This window comes from Lissotriton helveticus, chromosome 5_1 (assembly GCF_964261635.1).
Source record: "Lissotriton helveticus chromosome 5_1, aLisHel1.1, whole genome shotgun sequence".
Classification (NCBI taxonomy): domain Eukaryota; kingdom Metazoa; phylum Chordata; class Amphibia; order Caudata; family Salamandridae; genus Lissotriton; species Lissotriton helveticus.
The window spans coordinates 446,245,371-446,259,579 of NC_136065.1; the positions used below are offsets into that span (position 1 = coordinate 446,245,371).

At 43.7% G+C, this 14,209-nt stretch overlaps 1 protein-coding gene across 2 annotated transcripts in view; it reads left to right on the plus strand.

Moving 5' to 3' along the window:
• The window catches only part of ARID5B (AT-rich interaction domain 5B), a 582,615-nt gene that overhangs the window by 421,912 nt on the left and 146,494 nt on the right, over window positions 1–14,209 (plus strand). The window contains exons 1-3 of one of the 2 annotated variants that reach the window (XM_078642687.1): window positions 4,913–5,063; window positions 8,620–8,729; window positions 12,756–12,954. In XM_078642687.1, coding sequence (XP_078498813.1) covers window positions 5,060–5,063; window positions 8,620–8,729; window positions 12,756–12,954 — 313 coding nt within the window. In that variant the 5' untranslated portion in view covers window positions 4,913–5,059. Of the gene's footprint in view, window positions 1–4,912; window positions 5,064–8,619; window positions 8,730–12,755; window positions 12,955–14,209 lie in introns of those variants that run through there. The other variant, XM_078642686.1, reaches the window with a different exon arrangement.

A 14,209-nucleotide genomic window follows, 5' to 3' on the forward strand; every position in this document is an offset into this window, starting at 1 on the left:
TGGAGTGCCACTGTCTTAAGGTTTGTTGTGGGTCCCCAGTCCAATAGTGTACTGGGGTGGCAGGCAGCCTCTGAACTAGCAGCGGTCCTCAAAAGGGAGGCCTCGCCCTCTGCTTGTCAGGTCCCACCCCAACTCGCACTCGGAGCATCAGGAACCAGCTTAGACATGGAATTACATCTGAGCAGTGCTAAATTTGAGCTGGGGTTTCCACTACTCGGCACTGGCACTTATTTGCAGGGACCCACACTTATGACATCTGCCACATATTGGCGCTGGTTGTGCAATTTAAAGATGAGGAGAAAAACTGTTGCTTGTTAATTCAATAGACATTAAAAACAACTATTGCCTGCCACCCAAGCTATTCTTAAAGCTTTGGCAGCCTCGAACAGTCTGAATTGTAACACTTGTATCAGTGTGATGGTTAGTAATTGTGTTAGTACCTTGGCAATGTGTGGTGCAAATTGCAGGGGCCTCCTAACGAGGGCCCTGCACTTATTTTTTACAAGCTAGGCACTGCACTAGAGCCAACCAACTAGTGTGACTGGCCATGCCGGAGCCTCGTTAGCTATGTCCCCATAGGACATATTTTAGAGAACTGCATAATTTGAGTGTTTCAAGAATTAGTTTAGTGAAAGATATAGAGAGGAGCAAAGTGGTGCAGTTTTCACATCTCTGTTTATTAGCATTTTCAAGTTGTGGGCACTGGTTACACCAGGCGGGCAACTAGAGCCAAATTTCGGGGGGGGGGCTAGAAAATATTTCGGGGGGATAATTCTTCCACCACGGACAGAGTGGCTGTAAGAAAAGGGTGAACACACAACAAAAGCCTCATTTACAAGTAAATGGTCTTTAAAGACCTGTTAAGTACTCGGGTGCGGCTGCAATTTGATGCTTGCTAGCCCGCGAAGCTGTCTCTCCACCCCCCCCCCCCCCGGGCTGACACACACGACGGGGTGGGCTGAAGTCCCGTGAGCCCAATGGGTGTTGCACACCTGGGTTACACTATATTGAAGATAGTCGCATCACAGAAATAAAAAATAAGGTTGTGCATTCGTAAACAATCATATACTCATGAAATAAAACATATCAAGCAACAGGTATGAAATTGTTACTCTAGGGCAGTGTGCATAGAAATAAAACCGAAGGACCAGGCCATCTTGCTTGCAAAGCTACTCCCGGAAGAGGTTATGCCATGCTAATTAAGCTGATGAATAATAATTGGCACATCAGGTGGGACCCCAGCTTGCCTGCGATTTGTATTAGTGTACGTTTTAAATATCAACCATGTTTTTTTCACATTTCTGCATTTCATCAAGTATGAAAGTTGATAGCTTTTACATTATGTACACTTTCCAGTTTTTTACCAGTTTATTTCTACTGAGCTATCAGAGCGGTGGATTGGTGCTGCCAGAAGTGTGCTACATTGAGCCTGACAGCCAACAATAAATACCTTTAAAGCTTTCCCAACAATGTGATGACTGGCTTTTCCAAACCTAAATCTACTTCTGTGATCTCCAAAATAACCCTTTCTAGACTTCCTCCTATAGCCCTCCTTGGATCACCCCAAACCTCATTTTAATACTATGATCTTCCTAACAACCCTTCTAAATTCTTCCCTCACCTACCCTCCTGTGACTCATCCCAAAACTCATTTTACTACTATGACCTCCCAATCCAGTTCTAGGGACTCTTCCCTACTCCATCTATCCTTATACTCATCCTAAACCTCAACTTACTGCTTTGATCTCCCAATAAACACTTTCTAGACTCTTCCCTCTTCTATCCCCCATTTTCCTTTTCAATTCACTATACAAATCCACCACTAATACTTTTTGGGTTCCGGAGTAGCATGCTACTCACCAAAAAGTGCTTTAACTCCTCGTCAGGGGTGGTAAGCGCTATATAAATAAATTACCCAGGGCCCTGTAGACTGTGTTGGCAGAGTCTGGCAGCGGTAGGTCCACTCCTGTGACTGATTGGATGCAGGATAAGATTTCTGCCAATTATATCTATATCTTTATATGCATGCAGAACGACAACATCTCAAGCTTTTGGTAACCCAGGTGTTGGTCGCTACTGGAAAGATGTTTTCTGGGACTCTGCTAACACCAAAACTCTCCATTCATGTACTGGGGTTGGAGAAATTTCTACAACAGCGTAACAGGCATTTACACCTGTTTTGGAAGGCAATTTAGTATTACCGAAGCAGCTGCAAATATGTGTGTTCCTGGTTTTGTAATACCTAGTGCCTGAGTGCACAGATTGCGTCTGAGCAATGCATGGTGGGTTTCCTTCAATTGCATTGGGGCTACGACAATGCAAAAGAAGTATTGCCTTTGCTCATGAACCACATTCTGGGGCACCCACCAAAGGCTCCCCCACCGAGTGCCTCCCAGGAAGTGATCCAGTAAGTCCACCCTCCAGTTATCCCTTGAGAAGGAGAAAAGAGGGTCGCACAGAGAGCAGTCACCCAGGAGGATGCATTGCCTTACCTCCTCTGGAGGTAGTCATGGATTGCCATTGTAGACACACAAAATAGTGCAACAACTGTTGCACTACCTAGATCTGTTCAGTGCCCTGACGGCTGCCCGTGAATAGGGTCCAGAATGCTCCCACCTAGGTAGATGCATTGTAAGCTGTGGCCCAATAAAGTTTTGGAGGGCCAGTGGGACAGAAAAAAGTGAGTGAGCTGCTGCTAAATGTTAACATGGTGTGTGCAGCAGATACGATTAATTACTGAGGTAGTGCATTCACAGTTGAAATGTCCGGGCTTGATTGTCACCTGCAAGCTCTATGGGTACACACTGTTGTAAATTGTTCAGTGCACTGTGTTTCTACCTTAATCCATCCTGTGGTGTTCTAGAATGCACTGAGTAATAATGTACTCTCTTGCAACCTCTGAAATGTTTAACAACTTCTGTGCTCGTGTCGGCCGTTGGCCGATACGAGCACTACCTCCCTGGTCCTGCGCACGACCGTTGGCTGATGCAGCCCCGCCCACCGAATAGAACGCCCGCACCGCGGCGGAATTTGCACCGCGGTAAACGGGTTAATATGTTCCCTCATCATTGTTTAATAAAGGTGGGTGAGCCACTGAAGCCTCGAGCCTGAGACCTGGATCTGGCTGACGTCAAGGTCCTCTTGTACCCATCAACTGAGGACTCATGTGCCTCCTGTCTGCCACTCACGCTCTAACTTTATGAACCAAGAATTAAAGACAAAGCATTAACTGTTCATGTAAAACATAAGAGGGAAATAGACACCCACCTAGTGGACAAATTTCTCAGTGTGAACCAGAAAACCTGGGATCAGTCCTGGTTTCCCAGGTTGAACAAAGTGTTTGGTCCTAGACAAATATTTTATTTCATCATGCATCCTTTTTCTTTGTTATCACATGTGGAACCACCATGAAATACGTGAGTTCAGGATCTGCCCTGTACAAAAACCTCTTTTATTTGATTTATTAACCTATAATCTTGCTCCATGTATTATAAGATTGTAGGTCATATATAGGTGCATGTCTCGTCAGGGGTCATAGGTGCTATAGAAATGTAATTACAATACAATGCCTGACCGCATGCTTGCCTATCATTTCACCAAATGGCATTTCCCTATGAGTTGGGAGGCCTAAAGGTTTCTAAGTTTATGTTTAAAAATAGTGATACAACCTGATGTTCTAAAGTGAAGCGCTTCCGCATGTTAAAGAAAGACACTTTTATGGATTTTAGAAAGACTATCATATTTCAACGTGAACTTTGTTGCACAATTTACAAGTCAACGGCAGCAAGCATCGGGATGGGCTTTCATGGTGCTGACCCAAGCAACTGTTTCATGCGCCTGCTGTGCGTAAAGGGAATTCATATTTCCTGATATTTTTCTAGGTTACTGCTTTATAGACAACACATGGCAGAAACAAGAAGAGGCAATTCTTACTCAGTGTTTCAGAGATGTACTATCTGGAGAAAAAAGCAATAACTCTGAGAAATATTGGGAGAAATAAATTCACTTTACACCCCGAAGGCCCATAAAAGAATTGCTTAACTCTACCCTGCCCCAGAAAAGCCCATAATGCTAAGTCCCAGGCATGTTCATGGCTCGGATCATGGGTATTTAGAGTCAAGCCAGACCGCTGGCTCAACTTTTTAGAGCCAATCCGGCCCTTACCTCGCCCTGCTAATTTGCTGGCTCCCCCACACAGTACTTAATTTGAGTCGGTGGTGCAGTTATTTTTCCTGATCATGAGCGCCCGAGAGAGCGAGAAGGGAAAACAAACAAATGGGAAAGAAGGAGAAAGAGACGGAAACCCCTAACAAGGGGAGGATAAGAAGAGACTGCAAAGATAAGATAAAAGGACAGGGTGTGTTTGGTAGTGGATTTAAAATGTGAGGTGGTTTCCAGACAACGCAGCCTTGGTATTCGGCGCGCTGACGTGTAATGGCACCGGCCGCGGGATTGTAAGCGGAGCTTCGGGCAGCAGCACTCACTATTTTACACATTAAGCACTCTTCCACCTGTTTTATTCATTAGTAAATCTAGCGTGTGCATTCCTCAAAGAGCCCCCACCTGTGGGGTGACTGGGGTTTGTTTTGACTCCTGCTCTATTCACAATTGTAAAGTCATTCAGAATCACTAATGTTCTGCTGCTTCCGTCAACTGTTATTATATCAGTCACAGCTCCCGCTTTCCGCTTTGATTTTCCACGGTGATATCTTTAGCAGGTTGTATTTGGCCGCCTGATTCATAGTGCTCCGTCCCGAGCCCAGTCAGTGTGAGCCGGAGGTCTGAATCAGCGGAGGGCTCGCGCGGACCGCACCAACTGGCATCGCCTCCTCGGCCACGCGAGCCGCCGCGCTCTGTTTACGTGTGTAATGAGCTGCGGCCAGGGGGAGGGGCGGGTAACGCGCGCACACGCAGCAGATCCCCGGCAGCGCCTCGGTGCGTGCAGGGCTCTCACATCCACACACACCGAGGCGAGACTTCCGAAAGCGGAGCGGGCAGTCACATGCCGCGGAGCCCCGGCGAGCAGCGACTCCGATGAGGCGCGCCCATCTCTGAGGGAATGGGTAAATAATGGTTCTTTCGATTTTGCTAGAACAACTTTTCTGATGTTTAATGGATGCTCCGGCGAGCACTGTGGCAAAAACTTTAAGGACAGAGGTATAGAAGTGTGATGCGGTTTTGATGACTCTACTTTCTTGAAAGGGGTCGACTTTGAGTACTTTGTGAAGGGAGTGCTTTTAAAATGTGTTTTGTCTAGACATGGTCATCAGAAACTACCCTTTAAAAAATGTATGGAGCAAGTTATTGTGAATGTGTGTTTCTGGACGGGTGGTGGTGTGGGTGAGCCTTGTCGATGGACAGACAGTGGGACTTTCCTGTTAACTGTTACAGAAGACGGATGGGTGGTGTGTGCCGCGAGTGTTTTGGAAGCGTGTCCCGCACAGCACCCCTTCGCGGTGATGATGCCAGGCTGGCATTGCCAGCCTCCGCAAGACTTCCCGGTGGTGAGAGTGTGTGTGTACAGCGTTTCCCCACCTTTCGGACCCTTCTGTTTGACTATCACCAGTCGAGAATCATTAGGACACACTGCCTATGGTTAGGGGGCTCCCAGTGCTTTAAATGGGCCGGTACTGCCCGGTAAGGAGTACCGGCACTTTTTATTTTGAGAGGGAGAGTACCGGCACTTTTCAAGACCGACGTAATACTTTTAATTGGAGAGTTCCGGCACTTCTCAGAAACAAGCAGGTACTAGGCTACTGAGTACCTGCACTTCTATTTTCCATTTCAAGCACTGGGGGCTTCATACACTAGGACTGTTGCTTCGCGGACTTTTTTTTCCTCCTGTTTGTTAGTGTTTGAACTGTTGGCAGGAAAAGTTTAACAATCTGGGAAAGATTTCAAAGTGAGGAGATTGGCGAGTTATTGTTTGCGCTGGCCGGTGGCTGACTCGACGGCTCTCATGAGCTGGAAGGGGCGAATTATTTCCACTACATGCAGGGGTTTGAGCAACAAAAGAGGATGTGCTCGTAAGACAGAAAACAAATGCACACTGAACGAGAAATCCCCGTTGCTGCGGACTATCGGCAGCGCATAGATTTGCCATGCTTCAAAATGCTTACTTGGCACTCAGGCTGTGAAACAAACAGCACGTAAAGGGAACAAGGTCAGGATGACATTGCATTACCCTGCTCTTTGGGGGACAGAAATAGAAAGACGGCGTGGGCTGGGAAGGCCTTTTGTCAACATGCTGCATTATTAGCCCCTTATACCGCAGGCATGCAGAGAATGTGTTTCCATCATGTGGAAAGGTGCATGTAAGCCAGCTGCCCCCTGTGCTATCATTTCTGCTGCCCCTGTCCCAGAGGGTGCTGGTGAGTTGTAAGGGGATGGACTGCAATTTCACCTTCACAACAAACACGCTGCTGACATTATAGAGACTAATCTCGTACCGATGGCATTTAAATGGCAAATTTAAGCAGCCACTGTAATTTATGCTGTTAGTAACTTGGACTCAACCTCACCATTCATAATACTATTTCCTGGAGCTGTTCCTGCTTCTTTCCAGCCAATGAGATGACAGGCCCTCAGAATGTCATTCACTGAACTGCATGCTGCATTGTGGCAGGACTTTTCATACAGTGATCGGGTCATAAAGGGGGTTTCCAGGCACTCCATATGTTTTACATTTTTAAAAAAGGTGGTGACGTCTACGTAACTTAATCATGAGTATGTCGATAACGCCTCCATGCGTTGAGAACAGCTGAAGTTAAAAGAGAAAGTAGAAGTGCAAATTAAAAGTTTAAATGTGTTTCCAAGTTTGTAATCTAATGTACTCATGGGTACACTACGCACATTAATTTAAATTGGGTATGCAAAGTACAGTAGCCAGTGGTGTGTCTGTGGAGTGGCCAGGGATGTGCAATGGAAATATGCTTGACAGCAGAAAGCAGTGACTAATGTGATACTCTCAGAGGCTTGTGAATGGATTTGCAACTGACTTGAATGGCGAAATATGGAAAAATACCTCTGTCCGTGTAGTTTTAATATGCCTTTAATAATAGTTTTTCAGAAATCGTTAGGTTAGTGAAGTGGAACAGCTTTAGAAATGCTGCATTTTCTTAACTCAATCAAATGTGTAATGCATTTATAGTGAATTGATTGTAAACTGACTGAAGGTTGTAAATGACACATGTGTAAACATAAATGATGCTTTGTATACATTCCTCTTACATGTAACTGGTCATTTGTGCAGGTAAGTTGCACAATGTGTACATACGCTTGAGCCATAGTGAAATGTTTGTAGATTGTAAATTACACACGTGTAAACATAAATTAAGCTTTCCATAGCTTCTTCTTTCATTAAAGCCAGACATTTGTGCACATAAATTGCACATTGTGTACATATACTTGAATCTCAATGAATTGTTTGTGAAGTGACTGAAGGTTATATATTACACACATATAAATATAAATTGCGCTTTGAATACCTTCCTCTTACATGTAACCAGACATGTATGCAGGTAAGTTGCTCAATGTGTGCATACGTTTGAACCATAGTGAAATGGTTATGAGCTGACTGGATGTTGTTACTTGTTAGTTAGGCACTCGTGTAAACATACACAAAACCCAAGACTACTTCAGAGTATCAAAGTCCCAGCTGTACAATTGCAATTCAGACTTTCTTGAGCAGAAGGTTCTCAAGAGATTTTTGAGAGGTTGTCTCACCCTTAACTTATCAAGGCTTGCTTTATCATTTGGTGACCTTTCACACTGTAGTAGGAACAATGCCACTCCAGCGGACTCGACCGAGGCAAGCTATTCTTAACCCTAGGCGTTCTTAGAAATCTATTGCAGGACAATACCTTGGGTCCTGTTAGTTTTTCAAGAAATAGCTTTAAAATACCTAGGGGTATACTCAACCTTACTTTACAAGTGAGTCGTTGTTCACCTTATGACCTTTAGTTTATTGTTTTAACCATACCAGTGTGAGAGGCCGCCAAGTGAGGAAGCATGCCTTGATAAGTTAAGGGTCAGACGACTACTCACACAAATCTTTTGATAACCCTCTGCTCAAGAAAGTCTGAACTGTGATTGTTCAGCAGTGACTTCATTACTCTCAAGTAGTTTTATGTTACATCTTCTTTTATAGTGGGATATTCTTGAAGTTGAACCTCCTACTCTCTGTTTAGGGGAACACACGAGTAAACATAAACTAAGCTGTTCATGCCTTACTCTTACATTTACCCAGATATTTGTGAAGGTACGTTGCACAATGTGTACAAAAGCTTGAGTGTCAGTGAATTGGTGTTAAGCTGACTGGGGGTTGTTAGTTACCCACATTTGTAAACATAAACTAAGCTTTGCATTCCTTACTCTTACATTTTCCCAGACATGTGTGCATAGGATTGGCCCCAGAACCATTACCTCGAGAATAAACATGCTCTCTCCCAGTCTCCACAGTCCTATTTATAGACACTCATAGTTGGAAATGAATAGTGGTATTAGCAAAACAGTCATAGAACTAAACTTGTATTTATTTCTTGTGCTTTCGCTGAGCTTGGCTGCATTTACTAGGAGAAAGTGTGCGCTCACATTAAAATTGCACCCTCTTTGTTTCAGCCCCAAATCTTAAAGGCCGGCCTCGCAAGAAGAAACCCTTTTCACAGAGGAGAGATTCATTTAATGGAGTGAAAGATTCCAGTAATTGCGATGCCAGAGCTGTTGCCAAGGTAAAAACTCCCTCACGAGTTCCTTTTTGTGTTCAGGTGAAGTGTTGTCCCCAGTAGCTCCAGGAAAGGCCTGGACCTCTGAATAGGACGTTCTAGGTTTTCCACTGCATTCAGCTTTAAGCTTTGCTGCTTCTCCCGGACAAAGAGAAAAGATGCCGCTTGTTTATAAGTAGGCCAGCGCTCGAGCCCTGACGTCACCGAGTGTTCGATTTCACTCTCTGTAACACAGTGACACGCTGGAATGATCCACCGAGAGCAAAATAAACACGATGGGCCCGTCGCTATTAAACACACGTTCGCAAGTCTGTAAGGTCAGCCAGACGCTTCAGTTAGTCATTCTGGAAATGAGTAATTTAGACTCGGGGACGGATTTTTAATAGACATCGGCGATCGCAGTTTGTCGGGGTCATTCGGATGCTTGTTCTGTTTAAGGAGCAAGCGCGGGGTAAACTTGTGCAGCCAGTAACTTAAAATGATAGTCAGTAGTTAATGGAGAGCATTTATTCTCTGAGGGGGCAGCTGTCTAAATATCAGACTTGGGCATCTATATCTTTTGTTAGGAGCCACTCACTTGTCAAACAAGTTCTTAGAAATGTTTTACTCGAGTTTTTTCCATGATGACATGGATATATTTTCTGCCAACGTCACAGTTTTTATACGGCGTGCGCCACTCGCAGAGCTAGATTTTTAAGGAGCTTCTAAAGATAAGCAAAATGCTGCATACAATCTTTTAAAAGACACCTGACTGTATACGAAAGTTTGCAGTATTTTATAGACAAGGACACTACAATAAAATGTCAAGTTTTCACCACAACCTTTGAAACATTTCTATGGAAAAAAGCACACATTTTTTCGGAGTGGGTGTTTGTAATCTTATTATCACTTGTACCTCTGCTTGCCCTTGGATCGCCCATAAGTTAACCCACCACGTTGGCATACTTTTGTATGGAATAAACCTGCAGCAAACTTGTCCCAAAAAAATGGTGTTGCGTGATTATTTATTCCAATTGCATGCTAGGCTCTGCAAAGGTGAGGAGGGTTCAGGGCCGCACTGGGAACCAAAACCGGCTCTGACAAACTGCTCGGCTGTCCCCCTGGAGGTGGGGGGGGAAGCCAAGCTGTTTGCGAGGGTCGGTTTTGGCTGATTTTGTTACAGGGGGCCATTTTTGCCCACCCCCTGTAACAAAAACGGCCCCCACCCTGGCGTCCCACTGGGGAAACGCCCGGTGCCCGCACTGGCCAGTCCGGCCCTGGGAGGGTTGCCTATATAGGCACTATGTCTGAACCATTTGCAGGGCCCACCGCAGCAACGCTTGTGGAGCTCCTCTGCTTTCTAATCCAAGGAAAGCCTCGTCATTAGGAAAACGTGTGCAGTGGAAAGAGGAAGCACAGTATATTTTGTGCCCCTTATAGTGGTCATATTAGCTGTATTACGACTGAACAGGCCAGGCCTGCTTGTTTATCATGTAAATACATTTTGTAACGGCACCACAGAGCCCTAGAGAGAACGGGGCTTTGGGCCATAAGCCCCATTGGCCCTCCCTTTGCTATGGGCTTGTGTTTTATTCGGGGTGACCCAGATCATGATTTCAAGTTTTCCATCACAGGCAAGATCCGAGTCACCCTGTATTTATATTGTATTGTTATGGCATTTTGGCCCATGCCTACTTGGGTGGTGGTAGCATGTTCAGCGCTGTCCCGTCCTATGCCTTGGTTTGCACTACGCAAATACTACACACATATTCAGTAAACTCTGGGTCTTTAATTTTTATGTCTCAGAGATCTCTCTTAAAATGTGTGTTCTTTTTACTATTGATTCGTTCCGTTATGACCAGTGCTTAATTTTTTTTTTTAAAGTACGTCCCAGGGCCCTTCTCAGGAGGCAACTGCGCCCACACCACTCATTGCCCCTGCAAACGCTGCCAATTAAGTGCCGGTGTCGAGCACTGTAAACCACGGGCTCAAGTTAAGCACTGCCATAGCCTGAACTAAAACTCTTCTCAGGATCTCATTCCGGACATACGCTATTGCTTTCATATCCAAATCATACTGTTTCTAGAATATAATTGTAACCACAAATGTAGACTAATGTTTATGATCAATGAAGGTTGCTATAATTGCAAATGGTGAAATATATTGTAAGACAGTCAGTATTACAAATGAACTATACCCAAACCCATAATGCATGTTTCATACTCCGTATTTGTGTTTGTGTGAGACAGACTTGAAGTAAGGACATTTGTATGTCAACCAGCATTGGCAAAGCAAACAGCTCTGGAAATGCACTAATGCTTGTAGTGCTAGCACATCAGAGAGATACTCGTGTGAGGTAGCCAGCAGGAATGAATCGAGAGAGCTACAGTTGTAAAATAGTCCATCATGTATTTCAGTGCAAGCACTCCAGTGAAGGTGGAAGGACACACCCAAACCTCCACTAGCATTAGGTGAGAGATTGATACTTCCCTGGACTGAGCCAAGAACGTGATGGATGGTGTCTGCACCCAATGGCTAAAAGAGGCTGGTCAGAGAAAACCAGTTATTGAAAGGGGTGGATTCTAAGCCTGCTCTCTCTCTCTCTCTCTCTCTCCCTCTCTCAGAAAGACAGTTATTTAAAGGTGCTGATTCAAAGCCCATGCAGTGCAAATTGTAAGCAATAGGTCTGTGTGACAGCTGGGCTGTCAATATAGAGACCAAAAAACAAAGGGAGGTGTTGAGGTTGAGGGTTGGTTCCGTATCAAGGGTAAAGAGATTACAAGATAATGAAATGGTAAAAATTGAGCAGATGGACCATTAGCTTCCTGGAAGAGTTGGGGGTTGTTTATTTGGCCACAGCCTTCGTGTTAGGTACACCCTATACTTATCAGTAGATCAGACATGAGGAAATTAAACTGCACATCTCGTGATGCATGGCATCAGTTTTTGCACCAGTTTCACTGAATATGCACTTCTTGGTCCGTCCGTATGTGCTGCCAGTTAGTCCAGGTTGAACCAAAACAAATTAAAACTATTCAAATTATGGAGGAAATCAAGATTTTTCAAACTGTTCATGATACAAGGTTATGGCGATTCCGCAACTGCTTTTCCACGTTCACAAGTAACAAAGAAAACCAATACTCCATGCACTATTCAGAAAACCTATTTAGAAGTTGAACTACCTTGAATCACATCAGATTTAAAAGGCTTGGTTCATAGACCCACTAAATGTCTCAGATATTCAATAGATCAATAGATTTGATGAATCCCACACACCTTAAGATGATTTGGTCCAGGATTTGAGACAATGTTCGCAGTGTTGACCAACACACCGTACTTGTAGACTGATGAGGATAGAGTGACTTCCTTTAAAAAATAGGTACAATCTGTGTAGCTGGGTATCACAGTCCTGTCATGAGAAACATGACTTAGATCCGCAAATGACTTGAGCTCTTTAAAATGTTAGCGGCTCACTTCCAAGTAATAAAGTCAAATAAACAAATAATTGGTAGATGTTCTGCTTTAGATTGTTTCCTGGTCTTGGTTTTGTGGAAAAATGTTGGCAGAGAGTACTCTACAACATGCCAACTGATTTTTAAGACATTACTTCAATGGAATGCTATTAAATGGCTTAAAGTTAGAATACTGACATTTTTCTAACTGTATTGACACATCACGCACTCAAAGCACTGAAAAACATAAAAGCTTAACATTTATATTTCTTTTTCCTTCTTCGTAGAATAATTATATTTTGTTTTGCCCCACCCTGCCCCTGTGGCTTGGTTCTACTTGTACGAAGGTCAATAAAAGAGCAAATCTGATAATTTACAGCACACAATATATGTTACACATAGAAATTACTTAATAGTATTCCATGGTAATGTTTCCAGAGTAGACCCAACCACAGTTTCTTTTGGTTTGTATCCTGCTACATGATGTATAATTTGGAAATTGAGTTTGAGTACCAGTGTTATGCTGTTTTTACATGTGCATGTGGAAATGATTATAGACTTTGCTATCTTGGTTTAGTCTAATAATAGTGTGTTCTTCTAGGTTAAGTGTGAGGACAAATCAGCTTTGCTAAAACCTAAGAGTAACAACAATAATTGCAAGAAACCGACTGAAGAAAGTCTGAAGGTTTCCATTGGAGAATGCAAGGCAGAGGAGCAGAATTTTCTTGTGGCACTTTATAAATATATGAAAGAAAGAAAAACGCCGATAGAACGTATACCTTATTTAGGTTTCAAGCAAAGTAAGTATAAGATTTCAGGCTTTTTTGTTACCAGTAGCTTAAATACTTAACTAAAGCAGTAATGACCAGAGAAAGTTTTAAAAGTATGAATACATTTCACATAGTGCATTTTGTAGTTGTGTGTGTATAGCTCTTTTTTTTCTATCACTGTAGCTAAACTTTAATGTGTGGGTGGATGGATGAAGAAATGTATCACAAAGTTTGTGACAGTGGCTCTCTATTGCCATAATTGGAGGCCATAACCTGTGGCCATTAGAAACATTGTTATGTTTTAATGACAATAAGTGAAAGAAAATTCATTACAGGCACAGTATCGTTGGCTACTAAGATTAAAAAGGAACATATGTTATCAGAAAAATAAACTTTCATTTAAAAAAACCCCAGTTAAAGGGATATTATAGTTACATTCCAAAACCTAAAAATCATTGAAATTCTCCAGTTACGTTGAGGGGTAGGCAGACTTTTTAATTCTGCCTGGGGAATTGGAGGAATTTAGTATTTCCTTGTTACTTCTGTAACGCGGAATTACTAATAACTTCCCCCTCTCTGATTGCGGAATTAATCTGCAGTGTTTGTTTTTTAAACAGGGCCGGAAGAGAGAGCAGTCCCTCTAAATTTAAATGCCACTGCAGATGAGACTTTAATCTGCAATCACATAGAGGGACAGCTCCCTCTTCTGGCCCTGTTTAACCCCTTGGGCGCGGCCGCGATTCTGCGCCTGTGCGGCTGTTTTTAAGAGTGGGCGGGATCATGACGGCCCTCAGCCGTCATCAGCACACGCCCACCGTGCTGACTGACGGACGGGGGCCGTCATCAGCCTAGAAGGGGTTAAAAACCACTGACTGCACTGCTGTGCATATCCACCGGGCTACCTTTCATACTCAGAGTATATATGGCTTGTATACTCTAGTATGTAAGGGTGTCAAGTGATAGGCATCGCAATGCATATCCTTCGATGCCTTTAAATACTCTGCAGCAATCACTGCTGAGTATGGTAGAGCTTCAAAGGGTATGCACTTTAGTGCATACCCCTTGGCACCCTTACATACTCTGCATGGATTACTGCAGAGTATGTAAGAGCGCAGAGGGGCATGCACAGCAGGGCCAAATAACATATGCACGTACAGTGCATACACTTCGCACCCTTACATACTCTGTAGTAATCACTGCAGAGTGTGTAAGGGCATTTTGTATTTGGCAGAGCTACTTTTTAGTTCAAAATGCATCCTCGCATCAATTTGTGGACTAGAGGATG